Below are 27,818 nucleotides of genomic sequence, written 5' to 3' on the forward strand. Positions count from 1 at the left end.
TGACCATTGGACCCTTCTTGGGAGGCTTCTTTTGTATTATTATCGTCATTTGTATCACTTATTAAATTTTATTACCATCAAATACAAAAACATTTCCATACTTTTTTTAATTATTAAATTTTGCAATGGAAACTTTGTTGGCTATAAATTTTATTTTAGCAATAAAACCTTTTTTTTTTAATAAAAAATAGTTTTGCTTTTGAAGAATTAAAATATTCAAGTTCTTTCTCATCTTTAAAAATGTTTATTCTTTCAATTTTCAATTTCTTTTTTACAAAAAAAAATTAAATTAATTTATTAGATATATAATTAAATTTTATGCTTACATCAAATTTTTAATTTTGTGTTGAATAGATTTATGATTTTAAAAAATGTTGAGTAGATGAACGATGTGTTAGATACCAAACTAAGAATTCAATAACTCAAGTAAACACAAAATTAAAATTTTAAACTTATTTTAACACTTTTTAATATAAAGAACTAAATAGACTTAGCTTATAAGAAAAATTTTGGGCAAAACTTGTAATTCAACTAAAATTAATTATTCTAGTTACACCGACAAATACACCTACCAAATTGCCCACCACAATGAACATTACGACTCGAATAGACACACTAATACTAACTACATAAATTTGAAGTCAATTCACAAAACGATAGAGAAGGAAACTGATGTAATTGTAATTCAAAAGTTTGAAGACTAAAATATAAATTTTAAAATTTTGATAACCAAAATTAAACGAATATAAAATTCAGCTTAAAGAATAAATTTTGAAAAATTCTGGGAATAAAATAAAATAAAAAGTAAAAGGAAGAACTTTTATGATCTCTAAGCTTTCACTTTCAAGTCATTTCAAGTCATTTCAACTTGTGAGTAGTAAGCCCATCACTTTAGCAAGTTTAAAAGGTATCTCACATCATTCCCAAATAACCTTTAATAATTGAAGTTTAAACCATCCAAACAATGAAACTACCAAGAAGGCATGCATATACTTTTGAGTATGAGTGGGGAACAGTATAACCTGATCTCAGCATGGCAAGAGAAAGCACCCCAATCGTTGCTTTTAGAAGAAGCCTGCATATATTGAAAGGAAAAGGAAAAGAAACAGAGCGTCAATGACATAAAAGAAAGAGTCTAAACTCGGACTCTTTTCATTTCAAACCCAATGGCTGCCTTGCCTTACCTGGTGGCTGTGGTGTTTTGAAAAATGAAGACCAAAATCCTTCCCTTCTGCCTGTATATAACCATAATTCAAAGCAATTGAAATCAACCCATTGCCCATTTTTTGTTTCTCTCTCTCTCTCTCTCTCTCTCTCTCTCTCTCTCTCTCTCTCTCTCTCTCTATGGGAAATTACAGGGTTTGTCTCTGTTTCATCAGAAGGTTTAAGATGTCCACAGACGAGCCACCGTCGGACGTCAAGGAGGCGTTTCTCAAATACGCCAACGCCGCCGCTGCCAACATGACCGTCGAGCAGTTCCACTCGTTTCTTGTGGAGTTTCAAGGAGATCAGACAGCGTCAATGGCCGATGCTCAACGGATTGTTGAGCAAGTGCTGCAGCGGCGGCATCATGTGATCTCCAAGCTCACAAAACACAGTCTCAATCTTGATGATTTCTATTACTATCTCTTCTCTATGGATCTCAATCCCCCAGTTTCAGATCAGGTGAGATATCAATTTCTCTTATTTCTCCTGTTTCCTTGAAATTTGGAAATTTTGGTTTCTGGGTCGTGCCTCAACCTAACCCCAGATTCTTAGATATACAAGTGTTTCATCATTTACAGGTTCATCAGGATATGAGAGCTCCACTGTCCCATTATTACATTTATACTAGTCACAATACATACTTAACTGGGAATCAATTGAGCAGTGATTCCAGTGATGTTCCGATCATAAATGCACTGAAAAGTGGTGTGAGAGTCGTGGAGCTTGATTTGTGGCCAAACTCTGAAGAAGATGACATAGATGTTCTTCATGGAAGGTGAGAGAACTAAGAACTATGAAATGGAATTGTTGGTTTTGACTGAAATATAGGAAGAATGTAGTTTATCTGAAGTTGAATGTGTAATAATCTTTTCTTTAGGACCTTGACAACACCTGTGGAATTCGTTAGATGTCTGAAATCTATTAAAGAGAATGCTTTCATAGCATCTCCATATCCTGTCATAATTACTCTAGAAGACCACCTAACTCCTGATCTTCAAGCTAAAGCAGCCGAGGTATCTTTTTCCCCTCTCAAATTGTTTACAGAAAGAGTAGTTTTGTTCATACTTTAAAGATTTATGGGAGGGAGATGCTTGTTTTTGTTTGCAGAACATCAAGGAAACATTTGGAGACATGCTGTTCTTTCCTGAAGCAGAATATCTACAAGAATTTCCTTCTCCAGAAGAATTGAAGTATCGGATCATCATTTCAACAAAACCCCCTAAAGAATATCTCAGATCCAAAAATGTGAAAGGGGAGAATTCTTCCAGTGAAGATGAAACGGATGATGAAGATGGGGTCGATACGGTCTGCTTTCCGTTGAAATTTACCACATTTTAGCTGTGTTTTTCTAGTCATTTTCTGGTTTCCAGTATCTTGATGAAGTATACAACTCTCTATTGGGTTGCAGAGTGAGAGTGAATCCAGCGAGAGTGACGACAGTGATTACGAATCTTACGCTACAGGTGTATCCGAATACAAACGCCTAATTGCCATTCATGCTGGCAAACCAAAGGGGGGATTGAAGGAAGCTCTAAAAGTTGGAGCTGATAAAGCTAGACGCCTTAGCTTGAGTGAAAAGGCACTAAAAAAGGCAACTAAATCTCATGGAATGGATGTCATTAGGTAATAGTAACATACATGTCGTCAGTTTACTCCAGAAAGAAATTAAGAGAAGTTTAAAGTAATTCATTTCCCAAACTGACACCAATCTTGCTCTGTTCTTGCTTTCAGATTCACCCAGAAGAACATGTTAAGGATATATCCAAAGGGAACTCGAGTAAACTCTTCCAACTACAACCCAATGAGTGCTTGGTTACACGGGGCTCAGATGGTTGCTTTCAATATGCAGGTATTTTCATTTTCTCTAGGATCAAATAACATCACTGTCCTTGTTCTTCTAAAAAAATAAATTTAATTTGACCATCACAGGGATACGGAAAGTCTCTCAGTTTAATGTACGGGATGTTTCGGTCGAACGGAGGTTGTGGCTATGTGAAAAAACCTGATTTTCTACTGACAGTTGATCCCCATGGCAAGGTGTTTGATCCTAATGCAAAATTGCCAGTTAAAAAAACTTTGAAGGTAGGCATTTTGCCAAACTAGATCATGTATCAAGTCCGGCTGGACTTGCTCTCTAAAACATTATATTGCCAATGACAGGTGAAAGTCTACATGGGTGTTGGCTGGAATTTGGATTTTGAAAGCACCCACTTTCATCTGTACTCCCCTCCTGACTTCTATGCACGGGTAAGTTTCAAATGAATGGAAATCTAGTTAACCCAAGTCCATAGTTCAAGCAATATTGTTACCTGCACCGACTGCATATTGACCATGTTAGCCTTATGCAGATTGGAATCGCAGGAGCTCCAGATGATGCGATAATAAAGAGAACAGAGATCAAAGAGGAGACTTGGAGCCCAGTTTGGAACGAAGAGTTTACATATCCTTTGACCATTCCTGAACTGGCTTTACTTCGAATCGAAGTGTATAGTTATAACATTTCAGATAAGGATGTTTTTGGAGGACAAAACTGTCTGCCTGTTCCTGAAGTGAAGGCAGGCATCCATGCTGTTCCTCTTTTTGACCGTAAAGGATCAAAGTACAGTTCTGTAAAGCTTCTATTGCGTTTTGAGTTTTCCTGAATATAATTTCTTATCCTTTGGGGCAAAATCTCAGTGGAGTGAATTTTTCCTGTCAACTGTTGTCTATAGTGGAGATTATTGTTGTTCTTTGACTAGAAAGAGTTGGATTCTTACATTTTTCATAGGGTAGAGAAAAGGCATCGAATATGGGGTCGCCACTTTTCTCTCTTTCCTTTTTCTCTTTTCCTGCTTTGATGCCACCGTACTATTATAAAGCAGATTCTCTCTGTTCAAGGAGAGTGATTAATTCTGTAAAGAAAAACAGAGACAGGAGAATAAATGGATCCATGAACAAAACCGTGTATTTTATTGATACCTTGTCTTCCTAATGGATGCAGTTGATTGAATCACTATACTGAATAGCTGAGGTAACAGTTTGCTGTAAAGAAGCAGACTCTTTAGGGTTTAGATGGCTCTATCAGACATCCTAAATTCTAGTAACAGCCTATTCCTGCAATGCAAACTAGGCTGGTCAAATTTGGAATCACAAGCAACTTCTTGCCAGTTCCACCACATTTGCTCTCTAAGAAAAGAACATCTTGCCATGGACACAGATTCCAACTTCGGCTGGACGTCATTCTTTAGGGATTGAAATGGAAACTCCCCCTCCCCCTCTTTTTCACTCATTCTTCCACAGATCCAAGTAGGACAAAGGATAAAAAAAAGAAAACACCACACACAAAGTGCAGGTTTCGTGTGTCTGCTCTGTATCATTGTAAAGAATGAGTAAGCACAGTTTCAGGGTCTGCTTCTTTTTCAGTAGAAGATTCAGGACAAATGCAGCAGAAGCACCAGAAGATGTGAAGATGATGTTCAATAAATACTCAAAACATGGCACAATGAACATTGATCAATTGCAGACGTTTTTGGAAGAGGTTCAAGGAGAAAAATCTGAGACAAAAGCTGAGGACATCTTCAACACTCTCAAGCACCTCAACATCTTTCAGAGAAGAGGCCTTTAACTCGAAGATTTCTTCCGATATCTTCTTGGAGACCTTAATCTTGCTTTCTCGCCCTGCCAAGGGGTTATCTCTCTTTCTTCTCTTTACTTTTCAAGCCAATCTACAATATATGCAATGTCACACCATCCATAAAATGTATTTTGATATTCTGTTTTGTCATAGACATTACAATCTATTTTTCTAGAACAAAGTTTTTCTTCTTCATTCCAAAATTATATGTTTATGAACAGTGAGTTTAATATGAATAATAATATTAAACTTTACAAGTTTTATAATACACTAAAGTATTTAAACTCTGGTTCTTACTATTGTATCATATTCTTCACAATTTTGGAGTACAGATCACTATAATTTTCTTTTTCAAAAAAAGATCCAAATCTGATTTCCTACTTGCATATCGACTATATTATGGCATAGTACTAAAAGTTAATTTAAATCCTTGTCATTAAGTCTATCTATAATGTGTTTATTAGAAATCTTATCTGGCATCACCTAAACTAATATTTTGAAAAAGATGTATCAAGTTTTTTCTTAAATCCAATATAAACAATTTAATAATCACGGAAGTTTAAGGATCAAAATAAAATATTTTTTTAGCAGGAGAGCTAAAACAAGTCTGAATGTTTAAGGACAAAGATGTAAGTTAACAAAAGAAGTATAACTTCCACTTCTACCAATAGTACTTTCCTTCAATTTTCACTGAAAGTTCTAAAATAAATTTGCAAAATAAGCCATGATATTATTGATTAATAGTTGGGAACTGGGCGCAGGTTTATCAGGATATGGGAGCCCCATTGTCTCACTACTACCTATTTACAGGGCACAATTCCTACTTAACAGGGAATCAACTGTGTAGTAAAAGCAGTGTGACTCCTATCATAAGGGCTCTAAAAAGAGGAGTAAGAGCAATTGAGTTGGACTTGTGGCCTAGATTAAAGAATAATGGCATTGAGGTTCGTCATGGAGGGTATGACCTAAAGATTGCACACTATAAAAAAAAAAGTTCATTTTTGTGATCATCCTACGACGAGTCATTTCATACATTCACGTTTCAGTATCTTTTTGGTTTTAATTAAAAATATATATATATACACTAATGATTTTTCCAAAAGTGCTTACACTATATGAGAGCTCCCGATACACTCTAGATATACTTTTGTGTGTGTTTTAAGAAGCTTCTGCATTAACTAATTGAACATCCATGGAGCTGTAGGACACCCACAGCTCCTGTGTTACTCATCAAATGCCTGCGGGCAATTAAAGATCATGCCTTTACTGCTTCTGAGTATGCTGTAGTGATAACTTTTGAAGACCATCTCACCCCAGAACTTCGAAAAGAAGTGGGCAAGGTGAGCAATAGAACTCAACTTACAGTCTTGTTAAGTTAGATCCTCTCTATGATAACATCTCTGTTTCATAGTTTAATTCTTTTGGAAAATTTTCAGATACTAATAATTTCTTTGTTTCATTTTACATATTCCAAGAGTAATACTTTTAAATTTTATTCAAATTTCAACATTTATAGATTTTTTTAGTTTTTTTAGACTCGTTTGTTAGCATTTTTATATTTTCCACGCAATTCTAGAAATCATAGTGCATTCTATTGTAATTTTAAGAAGCTCTTAATATCCTAATCAAATTATGAAACTAAAACCATAGTTTTTAAAACAACTTTCTATAAAACTAAAACACTTATCATAAGATATTACACTTCCGTTTTTTTACTTGCCATTAATTCTTCTTTACCTATGTAATTATGTGTAGATGGTTAATGAAACATTTGAGGATATGCTTTACGTTCCTGAATTTGAAGACTTGAATGAACTCCCATCCCCAGAGTCACTAAAGAAAAGGGTTCTGATTTCTACCAAACCACCAGAGCACAAAAAGGGTGAGAGCACAAAGGAAAAGCCATCAACGGATAAGCAAAGAGACACTGCCCATGATGACATTTGGGACAGTGTAAGGCCACAAGAAGATGTGGATGAGGTGCGCATTATATTTTATCTTTTCTTTTCATTATTTTTCATGAAAACAACAAACTTGTAATGATGTAATAAAATCCAGAACATTTAGACATACCTGAAAGATTCACACTTTGATAAGGACCTCCTCTTCTGAACAGGTGTAGAATTCTTGACACAGAAAGTGAGCTAGTTTTCATTTCCATTTCACATTCTGACTTGCAGGATGACCTGGAGGAGGATAAAGATGAGGACGTTGCTGTTCCAGAATACAGGAAATTGATTGCCATTCATGCAAAGAAGAAGAAACCTGGATTAAATCTCCAGGCTTTCCTTAATGATACAGAAAGTGTTTCAAGACTTAGTCTGAGTGAACAAGCACTTGAAAAGGCTACAAAAGACTATGGGCGTGATATTATCAGGTATAACTATTGTACTTTTTCATTTTCCCAACATTTAGTAGAGTGAATTTGGAGTCCATGGATCAAACTCTGCATACTTATTCACAGAGGAAATGAATGCATATACATTATATCCATTTGATAGCACTTTTTAATCATACAGTAGCTTTTAATTTTAGATAACAAGCATGTTTGACTCTAATTTCACCTTGTTGAGAATGAAATACTAAGACAAATTCTTTTTTCTCTGAATAACCATATCCAACATCACAAACGGATAACTAGTATTTCTATGTTTTTAAGAGATATTCAATAAAATTTTGTCTTAGGTTACACAAAGGAATTTGCTGAGAGTGTACCCAAAAGGCTTAAGATTAGACTCATCTAATTACAATCCTATGCTTGGCTGGACTCACGGGGCTCAAATGGTTGCCTTTAATATGCAGGTTAGCGTTCACACTCCTCTTCTATATTTTCGTCGCTATGCTATACATATGAACAAAATTTAAACTGCTGACCCATGCCAGATGCCATAAAACTTAGGATTGGAGAATATATATGTGTGTATATATATAATGCGGTCCAGATATCCATATTCTGGCTGCGAAATCCCGCAACAAACAAAGCAACATTTTAACCAAGAGAAGAAAATAACAAACAAAAATGAGAAAGAAAGATAAAGGAAAGAAAGTTGTTCATAGAAAAAAGAATTTTAGTATCCACTAATGATTTGTATGCGTTGAAGGGATACGGGAAATACTTGTGGATCATGTAAGGAATGTTCAGAGGCAATGGCGGTTGTGGCTATATTAAAAAACCCGATTTCTTGTTGAATAACCTAGATCATAAGCCTTCTAATTCCAGATCATCATCTTCGACTATGATCAAACGTTTAAAGGTCAGTTTACTTGCACAAAGAAACACATTGTCTAATGTTTAACAAATTCATGATTCCATTGCCATGGTTACAGATAAAGGTATACATGGGAGAAGGCTGGAATTCGGAATTCGGTCTCTCACATTTCGATTTCTATTCGCCTCCAGACTTATACGTACAGGTAAGAACTTCAAGAAATGGCAGATAAGCGATTGTAGTAGCAATACATCTATAACAGGAATTTTCTTACTGATTTTAGATTGGAATCGTCGGAGTCCGAGATGATACAACATCGGAAAGAACAACCACGATCGAAGACCAGTGGGTACCTGTTTGGAACGCGAAGTTCAGTTTCTCAATAAGCACTCCTGAACTGGCTTTGCTAAGCGTTATAGTTCGTGATCGCGATACCTCTGGAAAAGACGACTTCGCCGGCCAGACATGTCTGCCGGTGAAAGAGCTCCGATCAGGAATCCGCGCAGTTCCATTATACAGTAAGAGGGGAGAGAGATACAAACACGTGAAGCGCCTCATGAGATTCGAATTTGAATAACACGAATAAATAGTTAAAAATATATAAATAATAAATAATAATTAAAGGAAAATGGAATAAAACTATTATTTTTTTTAATTAATTAATTAATTATATATTTCAACAAGGAAAATAAAAAATAATTAAAAATAATTTCTGGCAAATAGCAATTGCCAGCCAAAGCTTTTAGTCCTTGATAATGCATTGCATTACAGTCTATAATATATATTATTTATTTTAATGTTTTTGAAAACGCTATGTTAACTAACGGGTTGAAACCGCTTTTATTGATAGCGACTATTAATAATAAATATAATATAACATATTAGACGAACACTACTATTCACAATGGTGTGATATTGTCCGCTTTGAGCATAAACTCTCATGACTTTGCTTTAAGTTTGTGCATAAGGTTGATTATAAACTCAGGATCATTCTCTAAATTAGTTGACGTGGGACTTTCATCATCCAACATAAATTTAATCACGTTATAATTAATTAATATATTAAATTTAAAATATTTAGGTAAAAAAATCTTAAAAAAAAAAAAAAAATGAAGAAGAAGGGTGTTAGAGATTTTCACAGAGATCGCCATTACAGAGAGCAAAAGCTTTCTCCAAATTCCCAACAATGTCGGTAATATTCGGTCTCTCTTCACCCTCCAAGCTCACACAATGCATGGCCGTATACGCCACTATCTCTACCGCTTCCACTTCCTTCATCTCCGGTGTCCTAACCGTCTTGTCCACCACATCCCACAGCTCGCCGCCCCCAATTCGCGCCACTGCAAATTCCACCAATGTCACTGGACTTCTGCTTCCGCTGTCTCTGAATACCGCTTTCTTTCCCGTCAAAAGCTCCAGCAGTACAATTCCTAGCCCGTACACGTCGCTTTTTGACGTCGAAATCCTTGACACGTAGTACTCTGGATCGATGTACCCGATTGTACCCCCGACGGTGGTTTCCGTTGAAATATCCGGCTGTGGCATCAAAGAGAATCCGAAATCCGAGACTCTTGCTGTGAAGTTTCCGTCTAATAGTATGTTTGAGGATTTGATGTCTCGGTGGATTATTGGTGGGACTGCGTAATTGTGAAGGTACTCGATTCCTCTGGCTGCGTCTAATGCGATTTTGATCCTCATTTTCCATGTATTTAGTAACAATCCGTCTTCATTTGTATGATCTCTGTTGTGTAAATGATCATGGAGTGAACCATTTGGCATGAATTCATAAACTAGAATCCTCTCATCGTTTTCTTGGCAGTAACCCACCATGCCCACAAGGTGTTTGTGATTAAGCCGCAATAGCGTTGCTAATTCTGAAGTAAATGCGTCTTGTTTCTCTTGTGGGTCTTCTGTTTTCTCGTTGTTTTCTCCTCTTTTGATGGCTACTTCAGTCCCATCTGAGAGTTCCCCTTTGTAAACAACTCCAAAACTCCCTCCACCTATCTTGTTTTCAGATGAGAAGTTGCTTGTTGCAGCAGCTAGTTCCATCAAAGAGAATGACCGACCGGAGTAATTTTCCATTAGCGCTTGTGGGATTGTTTTCAGCTCTAGATTATCTGCTGTGTTGCTAGAAGAACAAAGAGCTAAGCAATTTGATATGCAGAACAAAATGGTGCAAGCTCCAGCCAAAACCCCAACTGCGCCAACTATGAGAAACGCCAGGGTGAGCCTGTTTCTGGCTCTTGTAGGTGAAGAAGAACCTGGGATTGATTGAGATTCTGGCTTCTTTGGCAACGGTACAGCAATTGGGAGCTCTCTCTGGCATGATTTGCAAATATTTCCAGACCCATCACAGAGAAATGCTGAATTTGGATAGATGCCACAGGAGCTGCAAGGATCTTGAACACACGGGCCAGGGATTATCATCCCCAATGGAAGAACAACTGGTGAGTTCTTGTTTGCCTTGGACCAGCACATTATTATCAAATTGCTTGTCTTCAACCCACATAACATGTCTGATCCTGCTGTGATTAGCTCAAATGAATCGTTGAAATTGATATTGTTTTGAATGTTGAGCTCCTCTGCTCCTCCACCCCAGCAAGAAACCGCCCCATTTTTTTGCCTTATAGCACAAGTGAAGCTAGCCCCCAATGCAAGATCTATATACTCATGAGCTGATTTGATAGGAACCTCTAATTGGCCGGCGTTGTTGTTTCCCTTGCAGATTAGGACTCCGCTGGATGCAGTCAACCCACAAACATGAGACTCTCCGGCGACTAAGCTCACCATAGACAGATTCCCAAACTGAGATTGAATCTTTGATCCAATTCCATTGCTCCCCCAACACAAAATGGTTCTGTTTTTCTTCAAAATCCCACATGAAAACCCACTTCCAGAGGTGACTGTATGAAACTGCAATGCTGCATCAGGCGAAGGAAACAAAGACCCATCTCTCTCTGTTCCCCTCCAGCATCTTGCTCTGCCGGAGATGACTTCTCTTGCACAAACGTGAGCATCACCAACGGCCAGATCAGTCAAGGGGAAGGCGGTGCTGTGGTAAACACGTTTAGGTTGGAAACCAGCATCGGTCTCCCAGCAATGGAGGCTGAACCCACCAGTACGAAGACCACAGAAGAATCTCTGCCCGCCAGAGATTGCTTCAAAGGAGACATGGGGTAGAACGGAGATCACTTGCTGTCCTCTATAGCATTGAATTCTCTGGCCTTGCTTACCGGCGGTAATGCCGCAGACAGTAGCGGTGCCATAGGCGACAGAAACGGTGGAGGCAGAGCCAAAAGCGTCGGCGAAATGCAGCTGCAGCTGCAAAGATATCAAGACGGCGGCGAGAAAAGCGAATTCAGGTGTCATTTGGGAAGCTGCTGCCTCTGCAGATTGATAGAATTATCACGCTCCTCCTTCCCCTTCATTGAAGAACAATGGAAGATGAATTATATTGAAATTTGAACGAACAATTCAAGAACCAGGAAGAAGAAGAAGAAGAAGAAGAGGAGGAGAACAAAACCAAGATTCTTCAGGGTGGGAGGCTGTGTTAAATCACGGGCATTGTCTATATAAAAAAAAAACAGGGTGAGCAAATGTCTCACAGCTTCAGAGTTGAATTTTTTTATTTTTTTATTTTTTTATATTTTTCAATTTGTTAATAATATTATAAAATATCCTAATATTCTTTTCTTTTTCCGTTTTCCTATCATTGTATTTTTTTTAAAAAAAATATGTTGATTTGGTCTTTAAATCCATATAAAAAAAACATTTTACATGTAGTAATTTTTTAAAAATTTAAAACCAATATTTTTTATATTTTGAACCTCTAACCAGTCAAAGTACACAATATCTGTTAGCAGTGGACGGGTCAAAGTAGACAATATCTGTTAGCAGTGGACTTAACTGTTACAAATGATATTAGGGTCAAAACACCGCGAGGATGTTGGGTCCTAAAAAGGGACGGACTTCTCCCTGACGATACATAACGGGTCAAAGTAGACGGTCAAATACCGCCAGGATACTGGGTCCTAAAAAGGGGCAGACTTCTCTCTGACAATACGTAATGGGTTAATGGGTCAAAGTAGACAATATCTGTGTAGCAGTGGACTTAGGCCGTTACAAATGGTATTAGGGTCAAACACCTCGAGGATACTGGGTCCTAAAAAGGGCGGATTATGAAATCCCTCATCAATTAGAGAGCCAAACACCATAAGATTCAACGTCAATTGGAGAAGAGAATGAAATAAAATATAAAAAAATGAGGATGATGAGTAATTTGAAAATATAAATAAAATTTATGATACAAAAGGTGTTGATAAATAAATTAATAGTTAATATTTAGTTAGTAAACACAATATTTAAAATTAAAGTCTAATTTTGAAATTCACATGTAATAATTCGTCAAAAATAAGTAAAGTGTCATGAATGAAAAATAAATGTATATAAATTTTGGGGAAATATTTAATGGGTGGACCAATTTTAGGTTTCAATTTCATCCATTTTAACCTTCCATTCCAAGTAACGGTATAATTTTAAATTTTTCCTTAAATTATTGTTGCAATTAATATATTTAATAAGGGATGAATTTTATCTCACAACATAAAAATTAAATTTTATTTTGAAAATAAATCCCCAAAATAATCCATCATTAATCGTGATATAAAAAATATTAATAATTTTTAATTTTTAAAAATAGTATTAACACTCTTTACCTTTACAACAAAAAATTACTGTCAATATATGAAAGTTATTTTTTGAAAATTCGCTGCCACTAGTGAAAGTATTTTTTTTAACTTTTAAAAAAAGTTTAAAATATGTTTGAAGTCTAAAAAAAAGTGGTTTAGTCATGTCAATAGAATCCTCAAATGTCGAACAAATGACTCTATAAGAAAACAGAGTCAAGACTCCTCGAAGGCATAGTCAGAAATGACGAAGACTCCAAAGAAAATGAGTCGAGCCACGATTAAGGGGAGGCGTACTTTGTTCGAGGGGAGGTGTTGGAGGAAAGTCCCACATCGGCTAATTTTGAAAATGATCATGAGTTTATAATAAATGAATACTCTTTCCATTGAAATGAATGTCTTTTTGGGAAAGCCCAAAGCAAATCCATCACAGGTTTGATATGGACGGAAGAGAATATTTCATATTTTAATTATTTTTTATTTTTATTAATTAAATGTTTAAAAGTATTAGTGGTTGAAATTAAAGTAGAAAAAGGATATAATGGCACATTAGATCCAGCTCAGCTTGGGATGGGTTTTTGGCTTTATTAGTACTAATAGAGGTTTACTTCTTTAATAAGCCATTTTTATTGGGATTAATGCAACCAAATTTTAAATATTATTTCCTATAACTTAGGGTTTACTTTATTTATTTACTAATCATTATTAGTATTTATTTAAAATATACTTATCTAATTTCACCATATTAAACAATTTTAAATGCAATTTTTTTTCTATTTTCCAATGATATTTAAAATTTTAATAACTAAGTTTTATTTTTTTTAAAAAAAATTATAAGAATTATATTTATAATTTAACTATTATAATAATAATAATAATTGTTAGATGAACACGACTCCTTTGAAGGCTGATTATAAACTCATGATCATTTTCTAAATTAGCCGATATGAGATTTTCATCCAATACCTCCCCTTGAACAAAGTACGCCTCCCCTTGATCAAGGTTCGACTTCTTTTTCTTTTGGAGTCTTAGTCATTACTATGCCTTTGAGAAGCCTCGACTCCTTTTTCTTTTGGAGTCCTTTGTTCGACATTTGAGGATTCTATTGACGTGGTTAAGTTTAGGTTATGACTTTGATACCATGTTAGATGACACACGACTCTCCACAATGGTATGGTATTGTCCACTTTGAGCATAAGCTCTCATGTCTTTGCTTTCGGCTTCCCAAGAGAGACTCGTACCAATGGAGATAGTTTTTTTTTTTTTTTTTTTTTNTCATTCCTTAATTAGCCGTGACTTTCATCTAAGTTTTAATTTTTAAAAAATTACAATAATTAAATTTATAATTTAACCAAAATAATATAATAAATAATAATAATAATAATAATAATAATAAACCTCCTCCCCAGTTTCTTTCTAGTTGAATCGTATCTAGAAATGGCGCCGGCTTCTCTCTCACTTTTCTGGTTTTTCTCGCTGGAATGGCGACCCGCAATGAAGCGAGTTTCGTACAAGTGAGTGAGTCTCCGTTTCCTTCAATTCAATCGATCTTATTTTCTGTTCGAAATGGTTTAGGGTTTGTTTCGTGAGTAATTTGATGGATTGATTTTGCAGAAATGGCGGCATTGATCGAGGTAGGAAAGATGAAGCGAGTTAGGGAAATCTCTCTTGCTGTGGAGGATTCTAAGGGACTCTGTTTTCGTTCTCCTTATTGGTATGCTATCGATTGTTATATCCCCCAATAATCCATTTGGTTTCTGTTCACACGCACACGTATTCATATATCTCTGAAGTAGCTTTGAATATATAGCATTATTGGTTAGATTAAGTTAGGGAAATCTCTGTTGCCTTGTTCTTGAAATTGGAAGGATTTGTTTGGCTGAGAATTTTGAATGTAACCAGTCCTGAAGATAGGGTTGTGAGGTTTTTTGGTGATCATCTTTAGTTATATGAATTTTTCTTTGTTATTGGAGCTGCTGCTGCTGCTTGTTTATGTTACTATGATTAACATAGTATGAGTTTGGATGATATGATAGAGCATATTTAGAGATGAAGCATATGGGAAACTTGAATAGGTTTTATGAAATAAATTCTTCTGTTTGTTCTTGGTTGTAATAGTGTTAGCTTATGTTTGAGATGCTTTAAATATGTTTTAATGGGGAGCTGTTGGACCTTGTTCATAGTTCATATAGTGTATACCTTTGTTAAGATGTCTAGAATTGATCTCAAGTTCCCAACTCTCCATTATTATAAGTGACAAAGGAATTTTTGTTATAAGATTTGGATTACCTCGTTGATCGAATATCTTAAGATAAAGACACTTGTTTGAGATTTGAATCACTAGACAAGAAAGATCAATCATGTCAAACTTGAATGATTCTAAACATGGCTATAGATGCTACAAACAAGCTTTCTGCAATTGATGCCGAAATGGGGCAGCTAAATAATGAAAGAAAAGAATGTCGTCGTAGTGGGCGAAACTTTCTTTTGAGGAGTGTGAGAACAATCGATCCCGTGGCTGCTAAAGCAAGCTAAGCTTCACACGGTGGCCAAAAGACCCTCTCACGGTCGAAGTACCTGCAACACGTTGGAGAGCTTTTAGACCTTAAAACGTCAATTCTCAACAAGTTTCGAAGTGATCCTCATTTCACCGTCGTTAAATGACCCTGTCTCCCCTGATTCTTCCACTGCGAAGGATTGAAGCATCTGACTAGGCTCTGGAGATGAATACCGAAAGAGCTTACCGGATGCATCATCAACCTCAGACAGCTCGACCGAGCATGGGAAAAACTTAAAAAAAAAAAAAAACATATAGAATTCCAAATAAACTTAGCCCTAATGATAAGAAATAACTGTGAGTGAAAGTAAAATTTGGATTATCTTGTTGATCGAATATCTCAAGGCAAGAACTCTTGTTTGAGATTCGAATCACTCCACAAGTAAGACCGATCTTAAATGGTTCTGAACATGCAACCTAAACTACATAGAATTACAAAGAAACTCAGCCCTAATGATAAATGAACCACTCCAAAGAAAAGTTAAATTCAGATTACCTTACTAATCAAATATCCCAATGCAAAAAAACTTGTTTGAGATTCGAATCACTCTAGAAGAAATGTCGATCATGTCGAACTTGAATGATTCTGAACTAAATTGCAAAGAAACTTAGCAATTAGCTAAAAGAAGGCACAAATGTTCTTTTTACTGCCTTTTTCAAATCTATTTATAAAGACAATATACATAACTTTATATAGCCTCAAAATTAGAGTAGTCGACCATCCACGAGGCATTTCAAAAATTGTAACTTTCATATTTTAGGATCATAATTAGCCCCTATGTAAATCTAATTTTAATGTAAATAAAAGCCTTAAAATACATGAACGAAACACCATAACTCGTCCACAAAAAATTTGTAACCATCCAATAATAAATGTAGCTTGATTCTTCTTTACTGTGGCATGAATTCCAACATTGTGATAATGAACAATATTTTCTTCACATCTTCCTTGAAGTTTATCTCGTATGATTAATGTCTCCGTTCATATCAATAAGATAGTAATTTGGAGAAGATTAAGTAAAATCCCTTGTGTTCTATTTTTTACTCAAGCTAATGTTCGAACATGTGACGAAGCTCTTGGTTTCGATTTCAGGTAGGCAGAAGAATACCAATTGTTCTGTTGTGTTTGTTTTTTCCTTCACATTTGTAGGGCCGATGGAGAAAAGAGACAAGAGTTAACAACTTAAAGAAGTTATATGAAATTGAAGAGTGTTTTAAAGAATCTATTTCACCTCTTTCTTTGATGCAACACTCCATGTGAATGTGATGCCTTGACGACAAATAGCTATCAACCTCTTGCTCTCCTCATTTCTTGTCATACATACATTATTATATACACAAATTCTATACACACGTCTCACAACTACTTGATCACATGACTTTCCCGATCGGTGGATTTCTCATAGTTGGTAATGCCGCACATCCAACCATTTTTATGGCAAGAGTCGTGATGCAATCATTATTCGGGGTCGACTTGACTCTTTTCTCTCCGTGTGCAAAACCTGGTAGGTGAGTCTTGTGATTGTTAAATAATACTGTTCTCATATAGGAGCAATGTGATGTAGGGAAACACAAGGGACCGACACATCAACCTCTCGAACACAGGTTTCCGAGCGAGTAAGAAGAGGATGTAAAGAGAGGTTTGACTAATTTGACCTTTTGAATCCATTGCACTAAATTTCTGCAGTTTTAACCGATGATGTCTTGGTTGTTTTGAAATACAAGATTAATGTTTAACGTGGGTGGAGATTCGAACCTGGAACCTTTTAGTCGATAATTTAAATCGGTTATAAATCCTTATCACATTTTGTCATTTTAAGCCCAATTAGAGTTATTAATTTGGGCTTTTAAATCTGGCTAAGCCCAATAGCCCAATCTATTAAAAAAAATAGTTTCATTTACTTATTTTTTTAAAAAAAAAATTATTAGCCCAATATTTAAAGAAAAAAAAAACAAAAATTACATTTTTTTAGTTAAATAATAAAAAATTAGAGGTAGTATTTATAAATTTAGTTTTTTAAAACTAAAATTAAAAAAATTAAAATCCTAGAAAAGACCAAGTCAAATCTAATAAATAGATAAAATATGTGAAAATTTGTTTTGACTTTTGAATAAATACAAAGGCCGCTTAAATATAGTTTAATAAATCAAATATTAATTAGGAACCATTTTAAAATTATTGGTTGGAAGTTATTATCACGATTAAATATATTAGACAAATATTAAATAAATAATCAATGTAACTAAGTCTTCATCATAATATATCAAGATTATTATTATTATTTACTAATATAATTAATAGAATAAAATATTTTAGAGAAAAATGGTGGAAATAAATCATTATTTGTAGTTTGTCGTTTAGCAAACCATTTTTTCTTTTATAATTTAGAAAATATAAAAAAAGAAAAAGGGATATGTACATTAAGCATCTTTTTTTCAAAGGAATTTCAATGAAATGAATTTGTCTTTTTAATTTAATTTAATTTAATTTTGTGTCACATTGAAAATGGTGTCACATCAATTCAAAAGCCCTAATCTTATCTCCATAAAGTTCTAAGCTTTCAAATAAAAAGTGGGATTTTTTAAAAATAATAATAATAACCATGTTCGAATTTCTTCTTTAATTATGATTTTTCGATCAAAATTTTTAGTTCAACGAACAAATTTAGACTTTTAATTTTTTTATTAAGAATATATATGTTAACGAGTTTGTTTATTTGTTTAGAATCGTTAAGGTCGGTATCTATTTAGTTTTTGTACTTATGAGCTTACTTCTTTTGACATCTACCTTTTCTTTTGAACGGTGAAAATTAAAAATAACGAAAAAATAGACATAATTTTCAAAACGGGCTCTAAAATTCCCGATTTAAGGTTAGGGGTCGGTCGGAAGGACGAAATTATGAGTAAATATGCCTATCACCTTAGAATAAAATGGTTTAGCCATTGATGGGAGTTTGTGTAGGTGTGAAGGGATTCCTTTTAAAAGAAATATATTCTTTATTATTATTATTTTTTATATATACAAAGAAGGTAAATCTTTTTTATATCTTAAAAGATTCCCTTTTTAGAGACAAAAAATAATAATAATAATAATAATATTTTCGATGTTTGAAATAAGAATTGACACGACGTGCCACGTCAACTTTCAATCTTCTATTTATTATGCTTATCGATATTTTGTTGATAACATTTGTCTATTCTTATTATTATTAAATAACATAAAGTGTTGTGATTAATTAAATCGTTCGCTTTTTAATTTTCAACGAAAGTGAGGAATAACTTTTTTTTTTGTAAGTTTTATTTTGAAAAATTAAATTTTATATTTATTGATTTGTTTGTTTTTAAATTATCGAAAGCTTTATCTTAATAAATATTTCGATTTAAATTTTTTATTTTTATATTTTAAAGTTTTGTAAATCGACTGTGTGACCAAAAGGAGAAACTCTTGTAGTAATTTATTGGCCTAAGAAATGAATACTTTTGTTTGTTAAATAGGGAAAAAACACATGGTGGGCTCTAACTCCACCAACCTACTCGCACTTTTCCAACCACTTTCTAAGTATGGACTCTAGGTTTTGAATGCGTCGTTTAGTCTCACGAGTCTACCTGTTTTTCTTCATTTTAATGATTAGTTTCTAGTAGGGGCCTCCGTCTTTTGTTTAGAGTAACGTCTCAAATGAGTACTTTGTCCCTTCCGTCTTAACTGCTAGTACGTTTATGGTTGCAACTGTTATTATAGTTATCACGATGGAAACGTTCAAGAAAAAACTTTAACTTAAGAGGTCGATTCTCCCGACGACCCAATCGAACCCCAAATCAACACAAAATGAACAAGTAGAATATACTAGAGTGCTCGAGAGTACGGGTTGAAGTGAAATAAATAAGTTTTAAAAAAAAACCGTTAAAAAGACAGACAGTTACAGCTAAGGTAAAAAATTGAGGTAATATATATATATATTTTTTTTCAATAATTGAATTTTTAGATGGGTTTGAATAATTATTTATTATTAATATTATTATTATTTTAATGTAAACAAACAATTCCTAACTTTTTCTATTTAATAAATTAAAAATAAAAATAAAAAAAAGACTTCGGGGTTTTCCTTTTTCTAGAAAGTGAAGTCTTACGGTCTTTCCATTTTTTTTCTCTTTCTCTCTCTTAAATAGTTCGTTAAAAGCACTGTCTTCCCACGCGCCTTGGTTGGATCGTGTCGTACACGCGCTTTTTTTTTTTAATATTTAAAAAAAGAATATATAATTCATAGATGGAGGCTGCAAAATACACCAAAGCAATGTCAAATCAAACACTTTTTCTCTCTCATTACTTATTAATTTTCCAAACCCAAAAAAAATTAAAATAAAAAAGAAAATTAATTAATTAATTAATTATTGATTTATTTAGAGCTAGGGATGCCTGCTGCCACTTGCTTGGTTAGCTTTTGTCTCTGTCGACTTTGTAAGGGTATAATCAGGTACATTTGTTAGTAGTATTACGTGCTACGTGGCAGCATATGAACCGTGTGATCAAATATCTGAGTGATGTGATTGTCCAATTGGAGGCTGCCACTGCCACTGCCACAGCATCTGTTCTCTCTCCGTGGGGGCTTCTTTGATTGATTGTGACTTCTAGATTGCGTATCTCTTTGCTTTGTTATTATTTTTTTATTTTACTTTTAAATTTTTAACTCTCTTTTTTTATCTTTTTGTTTACCTCAAATTTTAACTTTCAAATAAATAAATAAATAAATAAATAAATAAATATATATATATAGAGATATGTCGGGAACAAAGTTGGAGTCGAGGACAGGAAATGTAATCCTATCCCGGACCCCGTTTAGCTCATAAGAAAAAGAAATCTCTCTCTACTCATTTCCTTATTTTTTGTTTAAATGAAGATTTTACGCTGTGTTCAAGACGAGTTTCTGCGTGTCAAATATGCATATTTGCACGTTTGTAAAAAAAAAAAAAAACTCTAATTGAATTTTAAACCAACCTTGACGAATCGTCTGTGGGTGACTATCCGACTATTTTAATATATAATTTTATAGTAAACTATAAAATTTATTCATATTATTTAAAAAAAAATAAAAAATTTAATCCCCGTTTAAATGTTAAAATTAAATTATATAGTTTCATAAATTTTTAGTTAAAAAAACCCAACCATTTATAAGTATTATTTTTCACTTTAAAAATATTTTTCCTTGTTTGGTAATAAATTTTTTACTTTGTTAATACAAAATTCTCTTAGTTTGACTTAATATTTTACTTTATATGTGACTACGACCCATCTTCTTTGACATCGTACTCTAGTCAAAAGGTTGACTTTTTTAGATATAGTACACCACACAATTTAATCGATATGTTTATAGCTTGTTTAGCATTCACCCCTGATCGAGTTAGTTCAAATATAATATAAACGAGCAATTTTTGATAATCAAACTCAAATCATCTAACCTTTTTAGAGTGTACGTCGCTTCTAAAGTCCATGAAACTCCAAAATCAAAATTCAGTAATCACCAAATACAAAAAAGCTAAGAAAAAGAGCGTGAGCTTCAATCATAAGAAATCTATTATAACTTGATAATTGATCGACCCATTTATTATTAACAAATTTGAATAAATATTTTATAAAAAAAAAAAAGAAAAAAAAAAAGAAAAGAAATAGAGGCAATTTTCTCTCACTTCATAATGGAATAAATAATAAATAAATTTAAAAAAAAAAAAAAAGAAAAAAGAAAAAGAAAAAAAGGGACCCCTCAATTTCCAAGCACCACAGTTGAATAGTTGGTCCATTTGGTTAAGTGGATACGGCATCTAAATCCAAAGATCTCTAAATTATTATTATCAACAAACAAAAACCAAAAAATCTCTCAAATTTTGTGTCTAAATCCCATCTTTTCTTGCTTACAACCCCAACAATCTATGCTCACTTCTCTCCGCCGTCCACCCATTCACCGTCGCATCCGCCGCCGCTGCCGTCCGGCGCTTCTCCATCGACCTCAATCACCCAATAACCAGATTCCCACCTCTGTTTTTCCTCTCTCTGTTTCTTTCTTCCGCCGCCGTACAGGACTTTCAATTCTACTCTGTTTATTTTAAAGGGGTTTTTCGTATGCTGCCCGGCGATGCCGACGCCGGTGAGCGCTGCAAGGCAATGCTTGACGGAGGAGGCGGCCAGGGCTTTAGATGATGCTGTTTCCGTTGCTCGCCGCCGCTGCCACGCTCAAACTACCTCTCTTCATGCTGTCTCCGCTTTGTTGTCTTTACCTTCCTCTGCTCTTCGCGATGCCTGCTCTCGCTCCCATAGCTGCGCGTACCCTCCACGCCTCCAGTTCCGAGCACTCGATTTGTCCGTCGGCGTGTCTCTCGATCGGCTTCCTTCCTCTAAACCCTCCGATGAGCCACCGATTTCGAATTCCCTCATGGCCGCCATCAAACGATCCCAAGCTAATCAACGGCGACACCCAGATAGCTTCCATCTCTATCAGATTCATAATCAGCAACAAACCCCTTCGATTTTAAAGGTAGAACTTAAGTATTTTATTTTGTCGATTCTTGATGATCCGATTGTGAGTAGGGTTTTTGGTGAAGCTGGGTTTCGAAGCTGCGACATTAAATTAGCGATAATGCATCCACCTCTCTCTCACCATCCTTCCCGATTCTCCCGTTCCGGTCGTTTCCCTCCGATTTTCCTCTGTAATCTCCCGGATTCCGATGTGGGTCACCGGAATTTCCCCTTCCCTTTCACTAGCAGCCATGGAAATAGTGATAACGATGCCAATTCCAGAAGAATCGGTGAGGTTTTAGTGAGGAAAAAACAGAGGAATCCATTATTGATTGGTGTCTACGCCGTTGAAGCTCTCCGGAGCTTCACTGATTGTGTTCATAGCTGTAAATCTGATGTTCTTCCAGGGGAACTTTCTGGATTAAGGGTAGTTTGCATTGAGAAGGAGATTTCTGAATTTGTGAGTGGAAATGGAAGCAAAGAGAGTGTCAAATTGAAATTTGAGGAGGTTTCTGAGATGGTTCAGCAATGTTCAGGGCCTGGTTTGGTAGTGAATTATGGGGAATTGAGTAGCTTAGAAGAAGATGATGATAGCAATGGCATGAGTTTTGTGGTATCTCAACTTACATCTTTGTTGAAACTTCACAATGGGAGAGTTTGGTTGATTGGAGCTGTGGGAACTTACGAGCTGCACGAGAAGTTTCGGGTTCGGTTTCCAGCCATTGAAAAGGATTGGGATGTTCATGTTCTTCCCATAACTTCTAAGTCCATGGTGGATGTGTTTGGAGGTAAATCCAGGTGAGTTTCTTGAGCTTTTTATAGCTGCTACTCTTAGCTCAAATGGGTTGTTTTTTAATATTACTTTAGCTGCTTGGATATCATTGAAATCTGAGCTTTTTATAATCTGCTATCAATGAAGAAGATGATGATAGCGATGAAGGGTCATTTTGTGTTTTGGTTGTTTGTTCATCTTTTCCCAACAAATTGTCGTAATTCACTTTCTATACTAATTTCAGGTGGATACAATGATCATACAAGCTANGAAGGGGTTATTATAATGTTGTTAGATCTGGTTTCTTCATGTTTTGTTTTTTGTTTCTTGTTCTTTTGAAGAACATGCAGGTATTATTTTATTGAAGAAGGGATGTTTTAAAGTTTATAAAATAAAGTTGTACTTTATATTACGTGTAGTTTTCTATTGGGTTCCTCAACTTTTTCACCCTTTTGTTCTATTTTGCTCCCTAACCTTTCAAAATATCCGTTTAGTCCTTTAACTTTCGGATATACTCAAGCCTGCCGCTATCAAATATTGTTTGCTGTCAACCTCACGGTTTTAAAACGTGTCTACTAGGGAGGGATTTCAACACCCTTAGAAGGAATGTTTCGTTCCCCGCTGTCAATCTCATGGTTTTAAAATGTGCCTACTAGGGAGAGGTTTCCACACCCTTATAAGGAATGTTTCGTTCCCCGCCGTCAACCTCACGGTTTTAAAATGTGTTTACTAGAGAGAGGTTTCCACACCCTTTTAAGGAATGTTACGTTCCCCGCCGTCAACCTCACGGTTTTAAAATGTGTCCACTAGGGAGAGGTTTCCACACCCTTTTAAGGAATGTTTCCCGTTAACCTCATGGTTTTAAAATGTGTCTAATAGAGAGAGGTTTCCACACCCTTATAAGGAATGTTTTGTTCCTCGTCGTCAACCTTGTGGTTTTAAAATGTGTCTACTAGGGAGAGGTTTCCATACCCTTATAAGGAATGTTTCGTTCCCCTTTCCAACCGATGTGGGATCTCACAGTCCACTCCCCTCGAAGTCTCAACGTCCTCACTGATACACCGTCCGGAACCTGACTCTGATACCATTTGTAACAGCTCAAGCCCACTGCTAGTAGATATTGCGTATCGCCGTCATCCTCACGATTTTGAAATGTGTCTACTAGGGAGAGGTTTCCACACCCTTATAAGGAATGTTTTGTTCCCATCTCAAACCGACGTGGGATCTCATACAACATTTTTGTCTTTTAACTTTTAAAACGTTCATTTTAGTGCTTGAGGATTTGAAAAACAATAAGTTTAGTCATTAATGACAACTTCGAGATGTGTACTAAGTTATATGTAAGTTAGGGACAAACATTTTACAAGTTGATATTCGAGTCGAATCATGTATATGATAGATCTCACCGTTCATGCTTGTAATTTGCAGTTTAATGGGATCGTTCGTCCCATTCGGTGGATTTTTCCCTTCGCAATCGAGTTTCCCAAGTCGGTCAAGCAGTTTGAATCAGTTCACTCGCTGTCATCAATGCACCGAAAAATACGAGCAGGAAGTTGCTGCTATATGGAAGCCAGGATCGACTACTCTCCCCGGTCGACACACTGAAAGTTCCTTACATATACCAACGACTGAACCGGATGCAAAAACTAAGGAATTTGATGTGTGTAAGGTGTGTTACTCTTTCGTAGTAAATTTCTTCAACTTTTCGTGTCGTCGATTCACTCCCGAGTAATTACATTCTTATGAACTTGATCCAGCGCAGACCAGTGACGACACAAGTACATTGAGTGATAAGCTAATTGGACTGCAAAAGAAGTGGAACGATATCTGCCGTCTTCATCAAACGCAACGGTTCCCGAAACTCGACATTTCACATACTAGGCATGGGATGGTTCTTGAGTCGACTCGAGTTGCTTTAGATCACGATAGAAGTGGTGAAGAACCGTCATCTGTAACCGGAGGAAGATCTGTAAGTACAAATCCGAGGTTATCTAGAGACTTGCATAACAAGCAAGGCAGGCTGATATCGGAGATTTCCGACACTCACACCGATAGTTTCCAACCGAGAACTGTTGTTCCAGAACGGCATCCTCACTCTGATAAACTATTACCCTCACCCGTCTTCTCGGTTACCACTGATCTGGGTCTCGGGTCGTTATATGCATCAGCTGGTGAGAACAAGGGAAAAGTTTCAGAATTAGGGAGTCGGACAGAGTGTAGGCTAAGCAACGATAACCCGGGCCAATCGCCCGGTTGCTCTGATCTGAACGCTGGACGACGACCAGTTGATATGAGAGAGTTCAAGCCACTCTGGAATGCGCTGATTGAAAAAGTTAGCTGGCAAGGAAAGGCCATAAGTTCTATTATCGAAACCATTCTTCGTTGTCGGAGTGGTAGCGGAAGGCGGCATTGCTCGAGTTCAAGGCAAGATATTTGGCTAACATTCCTTGGTCCCGACATGATAGGAAAGCGTAAAATTTCGATAGCTCTTGCTGAGTTGATGTTCGGAAGAAGAGAAAACCTTATCACAGTCGATTTCGGTTCACAGGACCATGATCGCCGACCGAACTCACTCTTTGACTGTGGAGGATTAGATGGTTACGACGAGCGGTTTCGTGGACAAACCGTTGTGGATTATGTTGCTGGGGAGTTGAGGAAGAAACCCTCTTCGGTCGTCCTCCTTGAGAATGTCGACAAGGCCGACGTTCGGGCCAAGAGTTGCTTGTCCCAGGCAATCACGACCGGTAAGTTTCCAGATTCACACGGGAGACAAATTACCATAAATAACACAATTTTCGTGACAACATCGAGGAACAAAACATCGACAAAACGTTCGATGTACAGACTGAATTTTCCGAGGAGAGAATACTTACAGCCAAGAACTGTCAAATGCAATTACTAATAGGAGGTTTTTCGAGTGATGTCAATGAACACAACGACACGAACGTTAGAATTACATCCGCCCATGGAGGCTCGAACCTCTTGAAAAAGAGAAAATTACATGAATCCACAAATAGGGAAACGAACTCAAAGATGCAGAAGAAGGCATCCTCGTCGAAATCCTTCCTAGACTTGAATCTCCCAGTGGAAGAGGTCGAGGAAGAGGAAGAAGAAGAACCCAACTACAGTGATTGTGATAGCGACTCAATATCAGAAGGCTCGGAGACATGGCTAGACGAATTCCTTGAACAAGTAGACGAGAAGGTCGTGTTCAAACCATATGATTTCGACGAAGCAGCGGAGAAGCTAGTGAAGGAAATACGGTTGCAGTTCGAAAGGGTGTTTGGAAACAAGGTCGTATTGGAGATCGAGTACGAAATAGTCGTCCAAATTCTTGCAGCGAAGTGGGTATCAGAGAAGAAAGGAGCCATGGAAGAATGGGTGGAGCTTGTTCTTCATAGAAGCTTTGTGGAAGCAGAACAGAAGTACCAAATGGGGTCTGGTTCTGTAATCAAACTTGTTTGTAAACAAGATGGTGTAGTTGAAGAACAAGCAGCTGGTGTTGTTCTACCTGCTACGATCAATTTGAATTGAACTACATTTTTTTTTTGTAATGTAAATTATTATATTTGTATAATCCGAGTTTTAGCATTTAATCTTTCAGAAATTTGTGTACTTTTGAACTAAAAATTCAAAGGAAAGATTCTTTGTTCGTACGGCGAATTCAAATTCAAATTGTAAATACAATTTGAAATCAGAATGTAGAACAGGATTTTGTTTTTCCGGTTCAATTTTTGGTGAACTTAGTAAACTATAATTCGAAAATTTACATGTTAGTAGTTGATCTTCAGATGAAGATCGAATCATACATTTGTTCTGCAAATTCCTCTATCAATCCTTCAAGAATGAACGAATCAAAGCCTTCAATTATACTCTCAACTCCAAGTTCTTCATGTTCTTCACAAAATTTCCTGTAATTCCAATTCGATTTCCCCAATTCCATCTCTGTTATTTTACAAATCTCTTCTTCAATCGCCTTCGTCTTCGCGGGGTTTCCTTCTTTGATTATCAAATCATCGTCGTTGCGAGACGGTCGCTGAGAGATTTCGAGCTCCGGTGATAATTTCCTTCGACTGTTTACGGGGGATTTCGAAGCGGCGTCTCCTGAAAGAGTGCGATTTAAGGAACCAAATTGAAGAATCTGAATTAGGGTTTGTTGAAGAAAGCGAAATAAAACCTGATAATGGGGCTGCTTCTTCAGAATCTCGGAGGAATTCACTGCTATCAAGAACTGATACTGGGCTTAATTCGTCGGAGCTCTGCTCTGATTCTACCTTCCTTGTTGATCTTCTGCCATGGCGATCCTTGGTTGAAATTCTGGAGGTTGGTTTATTTCTTGAGACTCTTTTTCTTGATTTCTTCTTTTGTTTCAAATCGATTAGGACGAACTCATTGGCTTCTTCTGGATTGAATATCTTCTTCTTCGTCTTTCTCACGTAAGAATGCTCTGTTTTGTTGCTTCCCCTGTTTTTACATTTTTCTTCTCCATGCCTTCTTGCTTTCGCTTTGAGTTCTTCATTTTTGCTGTCTCCTTCGAAGCTTAGGATGAAGTAATCTTCATTTTCAAGCTCGAGAAAGGTGGGTATCTCTCGAAACGACTGTGTTGATCTAACCCCTTTATGTCTACCTTCAAGGTGTTTGTAGAAATGCTCCACAGAGTTCATGGATTGAGTTCTTGCCATTGAATTACAATTCTGCTTCATATCTGGCATGGTATCCAAACCCATCAGCCTGGCCACAATTCCAGCGGTGGGCTTGGCCTCAAGCCCACCATTTGTGTGTTTGATGACACCCACGTTCTTAACATTGTCCTCAGACTTTAATGAGCTGGTTTCTTCTGTAGTCTGATCGGACGGGTGCGTCGGGAGGCTACCGGAGCAGAGAATTCGGCGGAGAATTCCCGAAAGGCAGCTGGGGGTAGCTGCTGCAGCTCTGGGGTTGCAGACATGAGGATCAAAGTTGGAAGTGGAGAAGGAAGAAGTGGAAGAGCAAGAAGGAGAAGGCAACAACAACTTCATGCTGAGTTTTGAGGTTAGTATGATATGAAATTGAGTTAAAAAACACTCAAAAGTAAGAAGGGTTATGTGTATGTGTTCTTCTTTTTTTTGGTGGTAAAGCAAGCAATCACAGAAAACAAAGCAAAGAAGAAAATTTGAATGCATATGATGGAAAGTGAGAAAGAGAATGATAAAGTGGCGGGGTTTGTGTTTGAATAAGTTGGCTGTTCTAGTTTATTTATGGTGGCTGGGCCAGGATTATGTCTGCTTCCAC

At 36.1% G+C, this 27,818-nt stretch overlaps 4 protein-coding genes, 2 long non-coding RNA genes and 1 pseudogene across 6 annotated transcripts; 3 read left to right on the plus strand and 4 right to left on the minus strand.

Annotated features, from left to right (window-relative positions):
* Positions 1–766: 766 nt before the first annotated feature.
* On the minus strand, positions 767–1,276 carry LOC111787520. The gene is made up of 2 exons (XR_002814001.1): positions 1,185–1,276; positions 767–1,075 (listed from the first exon to the last, which is right to left on the minus strand). It is a non-coding gene; the product is annotated as an uncharacterized LOC111787520 (long non-coding RNA).
* LOC111787514 (phosphoinositide phospholipase C 4-like) lies at positions 1,069–4,016 on the plus strand. Its single transcript, XM_023667499.1, has 9 exons — positions 1,069–1,665; positions 1,785–1,981; positions 2,084–2,219; positions 2,314–2,511; positions 2,615–2,829; positions 2,938–3,055; positions 3,136–3,288; positions 3,367–3,453; positions 3,555–4,016. Exons 1-9 carry the CDS (start codon positions 1,345–1,347, stop codon positions 3,846–3,848), a joined length of 1,719 nt encoding a protein of 572 aa, XP_023523267.1. The 5' UTR covers positions 1,069–1,344; the 3' UTR covers positions 3,849–4,016.
* Positions 4,017–8,545, minus strand: LOC111787518. The gene is made up of 4 exons (XR_002814000.1): positions 8,464–8,545; positions 8,303–8,381; positions 6,893–7,005; positions 4,017–4,910 (listed from the first exon to the last, which is right to left on the minus strand). It is a non-coding gene; the product is annotated as an uncharacterized LOC111787518 (long non-coding RNA).
* On the plus strand, positions 4,538–8,605 carry LOC111787515 (annotated as a pseudogene).
* Positions 8,606–9,116: 511 nt separating this feature from the next.
* Positions 9,117–11,637, minus strand: LOC111787536 (putative serine/threonine-protein kinase-like protein CCR3). Its single transcript, XM_023667529.1, has one exon. The coding sequence runs from the start codon at positions 11,395–11,397 to the stop codon at positions 9,154–9,156; it is 2,244 nt and encodes a 747-aa protein (XP_023523297.1). The 5' UTR covers positions 11,398–11,637; the 3' UTR covers positions 9,117–9,153.
* Positions 11,638–21,084: 9,447 nt separating this feature from the next.
* LOC111787875 (protein SMAX1-LIKE 6-like) lies at positions 21,085–26,203 on the plus strand. Its single transcript, XM_023667963.1, is given in 4 exon segments — positions 21,085–22,573; positions 23,976–24,216; positions 24,310–25,365; positions 25,368–26,203. Coding segments are annotated over 4 exon segments (3,189 nt in total). The 5' UTR covers positions 21,085–21,395; the 3' UTR covers positions 26,082–26,203.
* LOC111787877 lies at positions 26,172–27,577 on the minus strand. Its single transcript, XM_023667967.1, has 2 exons — positions 26,725–27,577; positions 26,172–26,651 (listed from the first exon to the last, which is right to left on the minus strand). The coding sequence occupies exons 1-2, from the start codon at positions 27,563–27,565 to the stop codon at positions 26,335–26,337; spliced, it is 1,158 nt and encodes a 385-aa protein (XP_023523735.1). The 5' UTR covers positions 27,566–27,577; the 3' UTR covers positions 26,172–26,334.
* Positions 27,578–27,818: the final 241 nt, after the last annotated feature.

The sequence above is a fragment of the Cucurbita pepo genome, chromosome LG02 (genome assembly GCF_002806865.2).
Source record: "Cucurbita pepo subsp. pepo cultivar mu-cu-16 chromosome LG02, ASM280686v2, whole genome shotgun sequence".
In the NCBI taxonomy this organism is placed as follows: Eukaryota; Viridiplantae; Streptophyta; class Magnoliopsida; order Cucurbitales; family Cucurbitaceae; genus Cucurbita; species Cucurbita pepo.